This window comes from Plecotus auritus (assembly GCF_963455305.1).
Source record: "Plecotus auritus genome assembly, chromosome: 5".
Taxonomy (NCBI): Eukaryota; Metazoa; Chordata; class Mammalia; order Chiroptera; family Vespertilionidae; genus Plecotus; species Plecotus auritus.
The window spans coordinates 6,873,157-6,887,751 of NC_137776.1; the positions used below are offsets into that span (position 1 = coordinate 6,873,157).

General features: G+C 48.5%; 1 protein-coding gene across 5 annotated transcripts in view; it reads right to left on the reverse strand.

Annotated features, from left to right (window-relative positions):
* HECW2 (HECT, C2 and WW domain containing E3 ubiquitin protein ligase 2) overlaps positions 1 to 14,595 on the reverse strand; it is a 286,809-nt gene that overhangs the window by 89,467 nt on the left and 182,747 nt on the right. For all 5 annotated transcript variants that reach the window (XM_080669552.1, XM_080669554.1, XM_080669551.1 and 2 more), the window contains one exon: positions 9,591 to 9,776. In XM_080669552.1, the coding sequence (XP_080525678.1) occupies positions 9,591 to 9,776 (186 nt within the window). The remainder of the gene's footprint in view (positions 1 to 9,590; positions 9,777 to 14,595) is intronic.

Sequence of the window (14,595 nt, forward strand, 5' to 3'; positions counted from 1 at the left end):
AAGGACATCAGACCTGCTCTCCTCCTTTCTCACAAGCGCCATGGAAACAATGAAAGAACAACAATTTACAAGTCAGAAGTACCGCGTCATGAATCTGTTCTAACTTCCGGCTTCTCAACTCTAAAAACTCTTAGAAATGTTTAAAAAAAATCAACTTTAATTTTTATAAAGATCATATTTATGCACACATTCTCTCCTCTCTTGCAAAATATAAATTTCTTCTCAGCTCCTGGGTCCCCTAGCATCTCCCTAAGTATAAGGAATTACGTGATTTTCTCTGCATTATATCCCATTACCAACAGCAGAGATGAAAAAGGCTTAAAGATACAGTTTATGATAAGTGAAAAATAGTCATGCTAACGTTTTCAACCACTTGGTTCACTCGAAGGAGGGAGTGCTCCCAAATATTTCATGATACACGTATCCGTCACAAAAAAAGTTAAAGAAAAAGGTTGAACGGCTATGATCAGAGATCTAAAGTTGCTAGGAGATGGCTGGTGTGGCTCCGTCGGCTGGTCACTGTCCCATGCATCAAAGGCTGCTGGTCTGATTCCCAATCAGGGCACATGCCTGGGTTTTGGGCTTGACCCCCAGTGGGGGCCAATGCAGGAGGCAGCCAACGGATGTTTCACTCTCATACCAATGTTTCTCTCTTTCTCTCCTTCTCTCTCCCTCTCTCTCTACAAATCAACATAAATGTTTAAAAAGTAAATAAATAAAGTTGCTAAGAGGGAAAACAGAAATCATGGTGCTTAAGCTAAAGTTCCAGAAACAGCTGGTTGGTTAGTAGGTGTAGGCAAGTTCACTGTCCCCCGACACTTTAGATGGGAAATGTTAGCTAAAGGAGAGGTAGTGTACTTGTATAGGCTGGGAGGGGAGGTATTTAGGTGCTGGAATATTATAGGAGAGCTAGGAATATTCTGGGGAGGGCTTGTCCTGGCTCCTAAGAGTTGATGCGAAGTTGTAAGGTGTTCTGTGGGCTGGCTGACAGTGCTGCTGGCGGCGTGGACCTGGCTGTGACGGGAGAATTTACACCACGGGCAAGGGCAAGTGCCACAAACCAGCCCTCCTCCACACCCACCCTGCAGAGCCGGCTGTGAGCTACCAGCACATTCCTGTAGACGCTGAGAACGGAGTTCTCCAAATCGGCCCATTTTAGGTAGAGCAGCAGAAGGTCATGGCCGTGAAATTTTAAAATAGCTAATTCTATTTTTTTTTTTTTAAAAAAAAGAAAAAGATCCACTGCAGGTCATGAAGATAACTGTTTTAAAATAAAATTGGGGTTAAAAAAAATAAAAGGCAAAGGCCATCTCCATATTTGGGCAATTCCTTCAAGATTCCATGAGTCTAGCATTTTACTCAGAAATAAATTCACAAACGCAATCTCTGCTCTATTCTCTCATTCAAAAGGCACACTCCCCCAGGAAGATTCTTTACCGTCGCCCCCTATGTGTATTTATTGTTTTCGTTTTTGTTTTTACCTAACACTTTTTATGCCTTTAAAATGAGTGAGAGATTGTCTAAAAACCACGTGTTAGATATACATTTAGAGTTCAAGTCCATCTCCGCCTGATTACTGTGTAACTTGAGGTGACTGAGCCAGGTAACCAACCCAAAGAGGGATTAGTTGTCTCAACGCATTTGCAGAATGTGCCACAAAAATAACAAATGTAGCCCTCGCCGGTGTGGCTCAGTGGATAGCGTGTCGGCCTGCGGTCCAAAGGGTCCCGAGTTCAATTCTGGTCAAGGGCGCGTACCTTGGTTGTAGGCTCTTCCTCGGGGGCGAGCAGGAGGCAGCCAATCAATGTGCTCTCTCACATCGATATTTCTGTCCGTCTTTCCCTCTCTCTCCCGCTCTCTCTAAGAGTCAGTGGGAAAATATCCTCAGATGAGGATTAAAAAAATAGGAACAAAGGTAGTGGTGGAGTTGAACAAAAAAAATCCCCCAAAAACATATTTTTCACGGTACAGAATGTATCCTGCTACTTGGCTTTGGTATTCACTGGAGACCTCACAACATTAAGTTGCATTTTATTCATGGAGCGGAACCTGACCCAATACCGTAAATGGTGGCCATTCGCTTCAAGGGGGAGGGGAACCAGAGTCTATGTCACCCCGGGGGCCACTTCTGCAGGCACACAGGCCGCTAAGGTTGGGGAGAATGAGAACCCTCACGTAGGCTCAGACTGTGGTCCCTTTCACTGTTCAAATATTTGTTCTCTTCCAAAAAAATCTACCCTCATAACCATAACTGCCGTGTGTCCTGTTTATCGAAGTTGGGTATTTGGACTGTTCTGATACCCCAAATCCCCATCTGACATCCACAGGCACAAACCCACAGAGTTACAAAGCTTGGCTACAGAACCAGATGCCGATGGAGCTGGCAGATATCACAGTACATGTGTTTTTTTGTTTTGTTTTGTTATTGTTGTTTGTTTTGTAGGAAAAAAACAAAGGATTGGAAAGGATATTTCATTTCAAAATGAAATGGTTGCTGTTTTACTTTTTATTAAAAAAAAAAAAAAAACATGGACGTGTATGATACATTTTTTGTAAACCTCACTGTTTCTCAGTATTTCAACGTAGGCACACGTGGCATGATTTTGGGGGAAAACCCTGTTAATTCAGTTGGAGAGTACAAAACCAAGAGGCAAGGAGAGAAGTAGGGATTCCGTATTTAACATCTGACAGGGAGATCCCATACAACACTTTTTCTAAAAAATTAAACCAAATGAGAAGCCCACTGTGTGAACGTGGTAATAAACGCCACGGTGCTTTCGAATGACCCGTGCGTGCGGCCTCGTTCTCTCAGTCACCTAGCCCTCCGCAGCGAGCTCCCACTGCGTTTCTTCCATTGCCACGGTCGGGGATGGTTCATTCTATGTGTCCACGTTACTGGGCCACGGGGTGCCCAGACATTTGGCCAAGCATTCCCCTGGGCATGTCTGCGATGTGTGGGCAAGATTAACATCTGAATGAGGACACTGGTTCAGCAGACGGCCCTCCCTAGCGTGGGTGGCCTCATCTACTCAACTGGAGACCTGCATCGAACAGAAAGGCTGGGAAGAGGGACCCTCCCGCCCAGCTGCTGGAATTGGGACACGGGTGTTTCCGTACCTCACATCGTCTCTCCTTGGGTCCGGTGCTTGCCAGGCTTGGGATGGAAACATATCATCAGTTGCCGTGTGCGCACATGTGTGCGTGCGTGTGTGTGTGTGTGTGTGTGTGTGTGTGTTTGTGTAGCTGATACAGAGTCTCTTGCAACGTGCCCATACTTCTTCAGAGGAACCAAACATACCCACCTGATGTGTTCCTGTCTCTACACCTTGATGCTGGGTGTTCTTCCATCATCTCTTGTTCTCAACATCCCACTCACCCTTCCAAGTGCCGTTCGAGTCCTACCTCTGCTATGACAACTCGCCAGGCATCCCATGCCAGAACCAAGCCAGTCGGCCCGGACCCTGCAGGCCCTGGGCCAGCGCCTGGAACACACTCTCCGCAGCCGGTGAGAGGCACTGAGGGCGGAGCCGTCGGGGGAGGGTGCGTAGTGGCTTTATACAGCAAGTGCACGCTTCTGTGCAAACGTGCGGGTCTGATGTCAGATCCAGTTCCTAAGAGAAAGCTACTTATCTTGCTAAGGATGTTTTTTAAAAAACCCTACTTTTTGCCCTAGCCAGTTTGACTCAGTGGGTAGAGCATCGGCCTGCAGACTGAAGGGTCCCGGGTTCAATTCCAGCCAAGGGCAGATGCCCGGGTGGGGGGCTCCATCCCCAGGGCGGAATGTGCAGGAAGCAGCTAATCAATGATTCTCTCTCATCATTGTTTCTATCTCTCTCCCATCCTCTCTAAAATCAATAAAAATATACAAACATATGTATTTTAAATCCCACTTTCATAACCGTGGCTGATGGAGACTAACCACCCGAGTAGAGGGCAGGAGAGCAAACCTTCGGAATGCACACCGGAGCAGAGCACGCGTGCTAGAGAGGCAGGAGCCATGCCGGGTAGTCTCAGTGCTACGGCGGGAGCAGCATCCGAGGGCAGACTGTCCTGGTCACGAAGACTACGGACAACAAGACCAAGGCGACAAAAGGAGCCCACGGGAGAAGGCCGTGCTGCTGGACCACCGTGGTCAGGGCGGTCTGCAGGTCATCGAGACACGGGAGGGGACCCTGCTGGGAATCCCCGCAGCACAGCCTCTGTAGCACCAGACGTGCTTCCCATCAGAGCGAGGGGTCCGCCGTTAACAACAAATCTTTACCATCTTCAGACAATTCTAAATGGATGAAACTCTGCAGCTAGTGTTCTCTATAAATCCTCACTTCTACCCAACCATTCAAATCAAGATTTGGCGGAGTTGGGTAACCAGGTTAGCAGCGCTCCTGGCTACAAATAAATACATTCCTATATAATAAAAGCCTAATATGCTAAGTGTCCAGTTGTCTGGTCATCGGTTCAACCAATCAAAGTGTAACATGCTAATGATATGCTAAGACCGCTCAACCGCTCATTACGACGTGCACTGACCACCAGGGGGCAGACGCTCCGACCAGCAGGTTAGCTTGCTGCTGGGGTCAGGCCATTGGTGCTGAGTGAGACGCGCCAGACACACCCTGGAGCCCTGGTAGCGGTTCTAGGCGACCCTGTGGTTCTGTCACGACCCACAGGTTGAGAACCGCTGCTGTAGAGCCTAAGACCATCGGAAAACACAGATCTTTACATTACGATTCATTAACAGTAGCAAAATTACAGTTATGAAGTAGCCACGAAAATAATTTTATGGTTGGGGGTCACCACATGAGGAATCGTATTAAAGGATGGCGGCATTAAAAAGGTTGAGAACCACTGCTTTAGAGAAACCTGGGGTTCAGGGAGGTCAGGTGAGATAGTGATGGATCCAGAAATCCTGACCCCACTGTGGCATTATTTTCTCAAATTTAATTTGAAAAGGAAGGACGGAGGAAAGAACACTCCTAAGTTAAATAACATTTGGTTTTCCTAGGAAAGCCCGCATTTGTCTTCCAGATATATGTATTATCCCCATGAGCTTTTACCAACGATCAAGCCCAGTCAAGGACCAGAAACGTGTGAAACAAGTCACATTTTAACGCTACTGTCTCATATTTCTTGCAAAAATTTAACTGCAGCCCAGATCCCAAATTACCCTTCATTTTCGCACTCCTGAGAGTGTATAAAAACTTAAAGACTCTGATCACAGGAAGCAAGCAGACCATTTTTTTGTCCTGGGCAACTGTCTGTGCTTCTATGTTTTGTTTCAAGATGAGGACATGTTTCACCCTAGAACTCCCCCAAAGAGCCTACCCAAATCTGTGGAATCTCACCCAATTTAAACTCGTGGCCTTAAGTAATTAGAAAACAGTCTCTTTTCAAAATTGAAGACAGCTAAAGTGCAATACAAGCATAATTACTACCGTGTTCAAACATGTAATGCGAAAAATCCAGGACAACATATGCATTAAGGGAGGTCAAATGGGGGTCAATCGAGGAGTGACTTCTGGAGAGCGTGGGGTGCGGGGGGGGGGGGGAAAGAGTAGGGAGGGAGTCTGGCGGCTGGTCTGTTTGTCCTATGCAGAGGTGCCTGACTTTCATTCATTCATCAAACTTGTTTTGAGAACCTTCTATGTGACAGGCACTGGGGTTAGGAAAGGAGGTAATTAAAAAAAAAAGACATAAAAGAATTCTTAACACATTGCACATGCATCACGAGAATTCTCGTGTTTTCCGTTCTAAGGCTTGTGGCCCATCACGAGAATTTTTTAAAAAGCTATTAGCTTGTAAGAACATGTAATAAATAACCCCAAAATGCAATGGGTATTTCATTTTAAAGCGGGCCTTTAACATTTACGTGAAATGTTTTTTGTACTCGTTCAATAGAAACTTCTCTAGCCACTGGGTAAAGCTAGCAATAAAACCTCAGGTCCGCAGTGTGTGAAGAAGGGGACATCTGTTTGGGAAGACAGAACATGCTAACAAGTATACCAGGAGGTGAATGGAGACAGACATGAAACAACGCACGTGAAATGATGGGGGGTTCAGGAAAGGCCTGATTGCTCCATGTGTCGGAGAGCCCACCTCCCACGGTGCCTTTTCCTCCCTGCACCAGAACTGACCCCACTCACTGGCGAGAGGCAGGCTCCGAGCACCAGCTCTGGAGCTGGGCTGCCTGGGTTCAGATCCCATTCCACCTGGTACTCTCTGTGGGACTGGGTCAATCTCTTCCACCATGCTGTGCCTCCTCTAAAAGTTTCCTCATCTATAAAATGGGGATGGAGCTTGGCCCGTGGGGCTCAGTCAGTTGAGCATTATCCCATCCACCAAAAGGTTGTTGGTTTGCTACCTGGTCAGGGCACATGCCCAGATTCTGGGTTTGATTCCCAGTAGGGGGCATACAGGAGGCAGCTGATGGGTGTTTCTCATCCATGTTTCTATCGCTCCCTCTCCCTTCCTCTCTCTCTAAAATTAATTTTTTTAAAAAAAAGCATTTAAAATGTGGGTAAACATAGCAGCTACCTACAAGACTGCTGTGAGCATGAAAGAGTCAAATCCAGGTGCTCACGACATCACGGGGTCAACACTGCCTCCCACAGAACGCACATCACAGTGGCAGGCACACAGTAGGCACACAGAATGACTAAATGAAAACGCGAAAGAAAAATGCCGCACTTGAGAAGAGGGAGCCAGATGTCATCAGCCCAACCAGCTCAGTGCGAGAGCATTCCTCTCAAGAATCCTTTCATGTAGCTGAGTATTTGGACACCCTATTCCATGTCAAGTCTAGAAACCACTCAGCATGGTAGGAAAATAACTGTAATTGGATAGCTTTTGACGTTACAGTAAATGGATAAAAGTTTACTCCCTTTCAATGTTCTGGAAGCAAAGCAATCTACATATATATATATATATATATATATATAGATATAGATATAGATATAGATATAGATATAGATATAGATATAGATATATATATATATAGATATATCTATATATCTATATATATATCTATATCTATATCTATATCTATATCTATATCTATATCTATATCTATATATATATATATATATATATATATATATCAAAGGCTAATATGCAAAGTGTCCCCTCGGGATTTCAACAGGGAGACCAGGAGTTCGATCACTCGCTATGACGGGCTCTGACCACCAGGGGGCAGCACGGAACAAAGGAAGGCCCTGGCCGGTAGTTGGAAGGCCCCAATCGGCCCTGATCACCAGCCAGGCCTAAGGAACCTAGCCGTGCACAGATTTCATGCACTGGACCTCTAGTTCATTCACATTGCAGGGCTGGGAGAAAACCCACTCCTTGCCTGTGGGATGGGCGCTGTGACTTGGCAGCACAGCTGACCACTGACATAGCATGAGCCTCCCCCAAGGGTCCCTGTAAGTCCCTTTAGCTCACTGGGAGCCAGTCACCTGAACAGGGAGGACGGGGAAATCACAGGGAGGCACACCTGCTCTAGCGAAGGCATCCGGCTTAGACAAAAACCTTGGTAAAGTCCTAACGCAGGAAGCAGAGAAATGAGGCTATAGTGACAGGCTTTCAGGCACGGCTGATAATCCGTTTTGTCCACAGGGCAGGGGTCCTGGTCTGTCTGCCATGCCAAACGGCAGCCAACGGCCAACCCACCAGCAGACTGTGCTGTCAGCTGTCTACCAGCCCCAGCCCACATTCAGGGCCCGTTGCAATGCCTACGACTTTCGGTTGAACCTGCCTCCACACCCCCCATCCCCCACCCCCCAACCCCGCACCTTAAGTTCACAGCCCTCAGGGAGTAGGATGAAGCGTTGTTACTCCCATGCCGAGATCATGTTTACTGCTGTCTAACCATCGAAACCTTTATAAAAGCTATGAGACAGAACTTGTCCTTAACCCTCGATCATAATTCATCGGCAACAGCACCCTAAATGCAACTGAAACTGTCCTCGAGGTCCAGGGGCTGTGACTAAGGCGCTGTCCCCTGAAGGCGTCAGGCAGGCTAGGACGAGCAGAAAAGGCCCTCCTCCCCCACGTGCACAAGCGCCGCGTCCCTTCGCTGAGGATGCCACTGACTGAGCAAGTTTGTCTCTACACAGAGCAGGCTGTGGGCAGCATTATCGCCCCTGGGGTTTCCCGGGCCAGTGGTTGTCGGATGCGTACAGCTCTTCCTGACACCAGGCAAACGTTCTGGCCGAGTTGAGCAGAGAAATGAATGCTGGTTGCCGCTGCTCTCGTACACCAGGCATAACACCATCAGTGCTTTTCTGAGTCCTTACCGGGACCAGCCAGGCCAGGGGTGGGGAACCTTTCTCTGCCAAGAGCATTTGTATATTTATTGCATCATTCAAGGGCCATGCCAAATTATCAACTTCAAATCAGCCTGTTCCATTTGGTCAAACATTTCATCAACTCACCCCTAATGCCTTGGCAGGGCCAGACCAAATGACTTCGCGGGCCTTCTCCGGCCCATGGGATGGACGTTCCCCATCCCTGTTTTAAATCATAGCATGACTAGGCTCCTGGCACGCTATGTACTTATTCACTTGTTTATTTCCCGTCTCTTCCCATGAGCACACAGTTGTATGGAGCAGCTGGCTTGTCTGCCTTGCATAGGTGCTCGATAAATGTTTACTGAATGAATGAGCCAAGCACAGTGACTTCAAACGTTAGGTCGCTTTAATCCTCCGCACCCGCAAGTGACGTAAAGTCCTTTTACAGACAAGGATGCTGAAGTCGGTTACTGCATGGAGAGCATGGTGCCTTCGACCAGCTGCCCGGGCGAGGGCACCGCTCAGTCCCTGCCCATCTCTGTGATCCTGGGCAGGTCACCAAACCAATCGCTGAGGCCCCGTATCTGGAACTGGCAGTAATGATAACAGTACTGTCTATGGAGTTGCTGACAGAAGCTCAGACATGTAAAAAGCTTAGAACGTTCATGGCTCAGAGCGGTGCTAAACAAGAATCAAATACATAGCATCTTAGCTGAGGAACCCTGACAGAAATGACCAAGTTCCTCATTCCAATTTCGTACTCGTGACAAGCTCCTGCTTATAACCCAGCTTTCCGGTTCACCGTCCACAAAGGAAGTAACACACAGGTGGCTCCTCGGCCTGTGAGACCAGCTGCGCGTTGCTCACCACACATGAATCCACCTGTGTTCCTGTTTGACGTGCTAACAAAATGCGGATCTAAACCAACAGGACTGAGGCCCAAACCCAGACAGCGTCACAAAGACACACCTTGTGTGGTTCCTTAGCAACCTCCTAGCCACCAACACCAAACAATACAACTGTTGTTCAACTCTCCATCACACAAGCTGTTACACCTCTTCTCTGATCAGCAGAAAATGGTGAGAGGTTACAGGGGAAGCGGATCCAGGCAAACACGCCTGTCTCAGGAGCAAATGCCCCCACGCCGTCCTCCGCACACACCACTTCCGAGGTGTGCGGTGACCACTGTAGAGACAGCCCGCTGGTCCCGGTTTCGCTCGAACCCAGGAGCTGGCCTGTGCCACCTCCCGAAGGGCCTCCCCCCGACGCCAAGGGCAGAGCCACGGGCCGGGGCCGCCTGCAGGTTACCTTGCCCTGATGGTCGTGTTTCATTTCCCAGCCCCTGGGCAGCTCCAGCTGTTTGTTGGCGAACATGTTGAGGAATCCCACAAGGTCCCGGTTGTGCTGGTAGCGTTCAAAGTGGTGGGTGTCCCGCCGGACTTTGGTGATCATGTGCTTCAAACACGTGTTGTTTGTAAACATGCGGTAGGCACTCTGGAGAAAGGATGGAGAACCAAGGTTAACCCCTGGGACAGGCAGGAGCCACGTATGCACATGGGTGTGTCTACTCCTCTGGTGGGCCTACAGGCTCCAACGAAGCTCTAGACCCACACACGGGAAGGGCAGACACAGAACAACATATTGTGATCAAAATCATATGGAAAGGCTACAGAAAGCAAGGCTGTCTTTCCTGATGAGGTCTAGGTATCTAATGAGTAAAAAGGCCTTGGAGTCTCATTCTGTAGGGAATCCCAGGTCCAACGTTTTCACCTAAAGTCGGTTTTAGGCAAAAAAAAAAAAAAAAAGTCAAAATCAAACCAGGCTGAAGACAAATATACCACCTTCCAGTGAACAGCATCAGAACAGATCACGGGTCCCCCGCTGAGTGCCCATGAAGCAGCTGGCACACACTTAGAAGTCAGGTTGTGGGGGAAGTGCTTGGCCATGCGCTTGAATAGGAGAAGCGCATGCAATGGGCTGAGTTGTTCTCACAGTTGAGCTGTGTTCATCTGAGACCACAGTAGAGTGAGATGTTTCACCTCACACCTTCTTAGAGGCATAAGCTCAGGGAATGGAATGGAAGACAGCACTACCTGGACTTTATACCTCTTACCTGTATATATTCTTTCCCTCTATTTTTCCTGTTTATGTGTATATACAGATACACACACACACACACACACACACACACACACACGGCCCAATTTATATTATCGAAAATGCACACGTGATAAAATTCCACTACACAACCACACAAAAAGTGTTTTTTCTCAAAAACGCTATCGTCTTCATCTCCATGATACGTAAGAAATATCCTGAAAATGGACCATAAGACATGGGTGGTCCACGTGGAAGTCAGTCAATGAACATTCACTGCACAATACCATGTGCCAAGGAGGGAACAGGAATAACTATGAAACTGACCTGGCCAGGAATGCTCCGTCCTGGAATTAAACTCTGTTCTCAGGTCGGTTCAAAGGGCTTTCAATCCCTCTTCCCTGGATCTGGAGACCTACACGTTTTACTTCCTGGGTTATGTTATTTATTTCCGTCTGAGACGGACTAAGGCAAACCCCACAGAAACCGGAATCCCTAGGCATCATTTCATTCTAATTACCATTCACTGTCTCTGCCGTGCCCAGTACTATGGTAGTGACTGAGGATAACAGACAAGTGAGTATGAGGACCGTCCACATTGCTCCTAAGTGTCCAGGGTCCCTCGAGACATGACCTGTCCAGGTCAACGCATTCATTGCCAATGTGAGTCCCTCTTGAGCTTTCTTTCCTTTGGCACAGCAACTGGCAATGTTTGGAAAGGGACCCAGCCTGGGCCCCTGGGTCTCTAAGTGGCTACGGAGATCAGAGAACCCTGACAATCCAGTTTGCAATGCGAAACACAGCTTTGTTAGCTCGTCACTGAGATGTGCTATTTGCCATTACTGACGTGTAACCTACACTATCCTATCTAATAAAAGCCTAATATGCAAACTGACCAACCAGCAGAACGACTGGTGGAACGACCTGTCACTATGACCACCAGGGGGCAGATGCTCAATGCAGGAGCTGCCCCCAGCCCGCAGGCCCCAGGCCAGCCAAGGTGAGTGCCAGTAGGGACCGGCAGGGTGACCGGCCGGTCACCCCGCCTGTCACCCCACAAAGGGAGGTGATCGGCAGTGGCGGCAGGGGGCGGGGCTGGCAAGCGGGCAGCACCAGGCCAGCCAAGGCGGGTGCCAGTGCCTGTCCCCACATCTCCCCGCCAGTCACCCCACAGATTGGCCCTGATCACCAGCCAGGCCTAGGGACCCTACCCGTGCACAAATTTCATGTACCGAGCCTCTAGCATAAAATAACTATTATGTAATTATTCTGATTGATTGACTCATTACATACTTTTTACTTTGCATTAAAATGTTTTCTCCCTTTCAAGACGAAAGGAAGGAAAGAGGGAAGGAAGGACGACCACATTGAACCATTCTCAAATACTAGTGTACTCTAGTTCCCTAATACGCCTGCGTATGCAGTATTTGCAGGTCACATTTCCACCTGTCTAACCGAGAGCAGGCTCTGACGGCTGTGAGAAACCGAGGTGCCCAGCACACAGTCTGCCAAGTCGGCATGCCTGCACAGGGCTGTGGGCAATTAGAGGGCATGAGAGAAAAGACGGCAATAGCATGAAAGCAGAGACGGAGGTTAATAAAAGCAGTCAGAGGCTGTGAGAGGGGAACGTTAGCTAATTAATAGGTTAGCCCATGGCTGACCCTGCCTTGGCGTTGAACGAACACTCAGCAAGGCATCTGTTTGCTGCACTTGGCTTTGAGCTACGATCTGTTTCCACAGAAGCCCTTGCAAGCTCAGAGGCCCAAGACCACACCGGCCTGTCTGGCATCCAGGTCACAGTCCCCAGTACGTCTCTTTGGGGACAAATGATGGGGGGATAACTCCGTCCGATAAATCATTACATTAGCCGTTGTTGTAAATCAGCACATCTCTTGACCCCCCTCATTTCTCTCTCCCCACATTGAAGCAACTCAATAGGCCCCATCATGACCTTTATCCGGAGCATCCAGACTGCTCCTCACTCGCTACAGGGAAGAAGCAGAACTTTGTTAGGACAAGCAGTGGCCGTAAGGAGGTAAGGAGCCCGCCCCAGCCTCTGGCTGGAAGCGAGTCCCTGGGGTTGGACAGCTCTGCGCACCGGAGTCTTAGGCTGCTCTTCTAATTAATTGGGGCCTTTCATCTTCCTCCCCTCCACTCAATGAGACGTGTAATAGAGTGCCAAGCTCAACTGGTCTTTGCAAAAAGCATCAACCAAAGCAAATTAAGTACAAGGAAGATTTCTCTCATTAGGAACTGGCGGGCAACCTCAAGCACCAGTGGTTTTCCCAGTCTGTGCAACATGCACGTGACTATCAGGGCCCATGCAGAACACTCGGCCAAACAGAAACACCCCTCCAGACTCTACCCTTTTATAAAGTAACTACATATAGGGTTATTCACATTAAGTTTATTCTGTTTTTTAATATATTTTACATGTTATTCAACATATACACTATTTGTGTATATGCACACACACTGAATGGCCAGATTATTATGATCTCTGAACGCATAATAATCTGGCCACTCAGTGTATATACTATATAATAAAAGGCTAATATGCAAATTGTCCCCTCAACCAGGAGTTCAACCAGCAGGCAGGCCGGCCAACCGCCCATGTCCCCCTCCCCCTGGCCAGGCTTGCCGGACCCCACCCATGCATGAATTCATGCACCGGGCCTCTAATATCTACACTAATAAAAGAGAAACATGCAAATTAACCATCACTTCACTATACCCACCAGCCAATCAGGAGCAAGTATGCAAATTAACCCAACAAAGAAGGTGGTGGCCACAGAGCTGGAGTGAGCAGGAGGCTTGGGTTGCCCCTGGTGATGGAGGAAGCCAAGCTTCCTGCCCGCCCTGGCCGGCCCTGGCCTCTGCTTAAGGCTACAAAGTTTCAATTATGGAAGATAAATAAATCCCAGATACCTGCTTCCAGCCAGCCCTGGCCTCCGCTCAAGGAGGCGCTGAAAAAAAAATAGGGGCTGGGAGCTTGGGTCACCGGGGGGTGTGGCCAGCCTGCAAACAGCCATCAGCCCCTCACCCAGGCTGGCCAGGCACCCCAGTGGGGACCTTAACGCTGAAGAGGGTGTGGCCAGCCTGAAAACAGCCCTCAGCCCCTCACCCAGGCTGGCCACACACCCATGGCACAATCCCTGTAAACGGGCAGTCGAAAATCCCTCAAGGGGTCCCAGATTGGAGAGGGTGCAGGCTGGGCTGAGGGACACCCTCCCCGCCCCGTGCATGAATTTCGTGCACCGGGCCTCTAGTGTGTACACACACACACACACACACACACACACACACACACACTGAGTGGCCAGATTATTATGCGTTCAGAGATCATAATAATCTGGCCACTCAGTGTACATGGTTCAAAAATATCTTAATACACTCAGTTCATATAGTCCTATAGTGAAGATTCTAGTCACAGTCCTGTCACTCATGACGGAGACAAAGGAAGTCATTTAACTTCTGCCTCAAGTGGCCCAGCTATAGCATGAGATAATAACTGTCCCGCTTTCTTCATAAGTATGTAGGATTCAAATCCACTGGAACAAGGATCTCAAAGATCTATAAAGAGGTAAAAATAACTATAAAAATACAAAGTGTAAGTAAGTAAAGGAATATATACGGGATTATACCTATCACATCTGTAACAGATGGATGATAGTAGTAAAGTTGTTTTCTACTCTGAGGACTTGGAAGATCTTAAGCCAGAATCCCACTTTCTATGAACTGAAGAAGGGTCTCGTCCCTTTCCATGAATTATGTGCTAAGCCCTGACCTAAAACCCCGAGGACACAGAGATGCGCATGGCCTGATGACTCGAAAGGATGGAGAAGGAGAAGCGCAGGGGAAGGAGGGAGGAAGAGGCTCGCCGAGGCAGAAGCAGAGTTTGGGAAACCAAGGCCACAGGGGGGTGAAAACACTGAACCCCATCAACAGGACTAGCAGAGCTAAGAAGGACAGGGGTCCAGAGAGCCGGAAACACTGAGCAGGTGGGACCGGAGCGAGAGAGCGGACCGTGACAAGGAAAAGAGGCCTCTATCCCTCTCGGGTCTCGTGGTCCTCACGGTGAGGATCCCTCTCCGTGTGTGGGTTGCTCTCTGTGTGCTGTGTCCTGGCTTCACAGGAAAAGGTGCTGTGAAGGGATGTGATTTCCTACCTGAGACACAGTAGGTTAGGGAAGGGCAAAGGGACCTGCTTCCCAGCA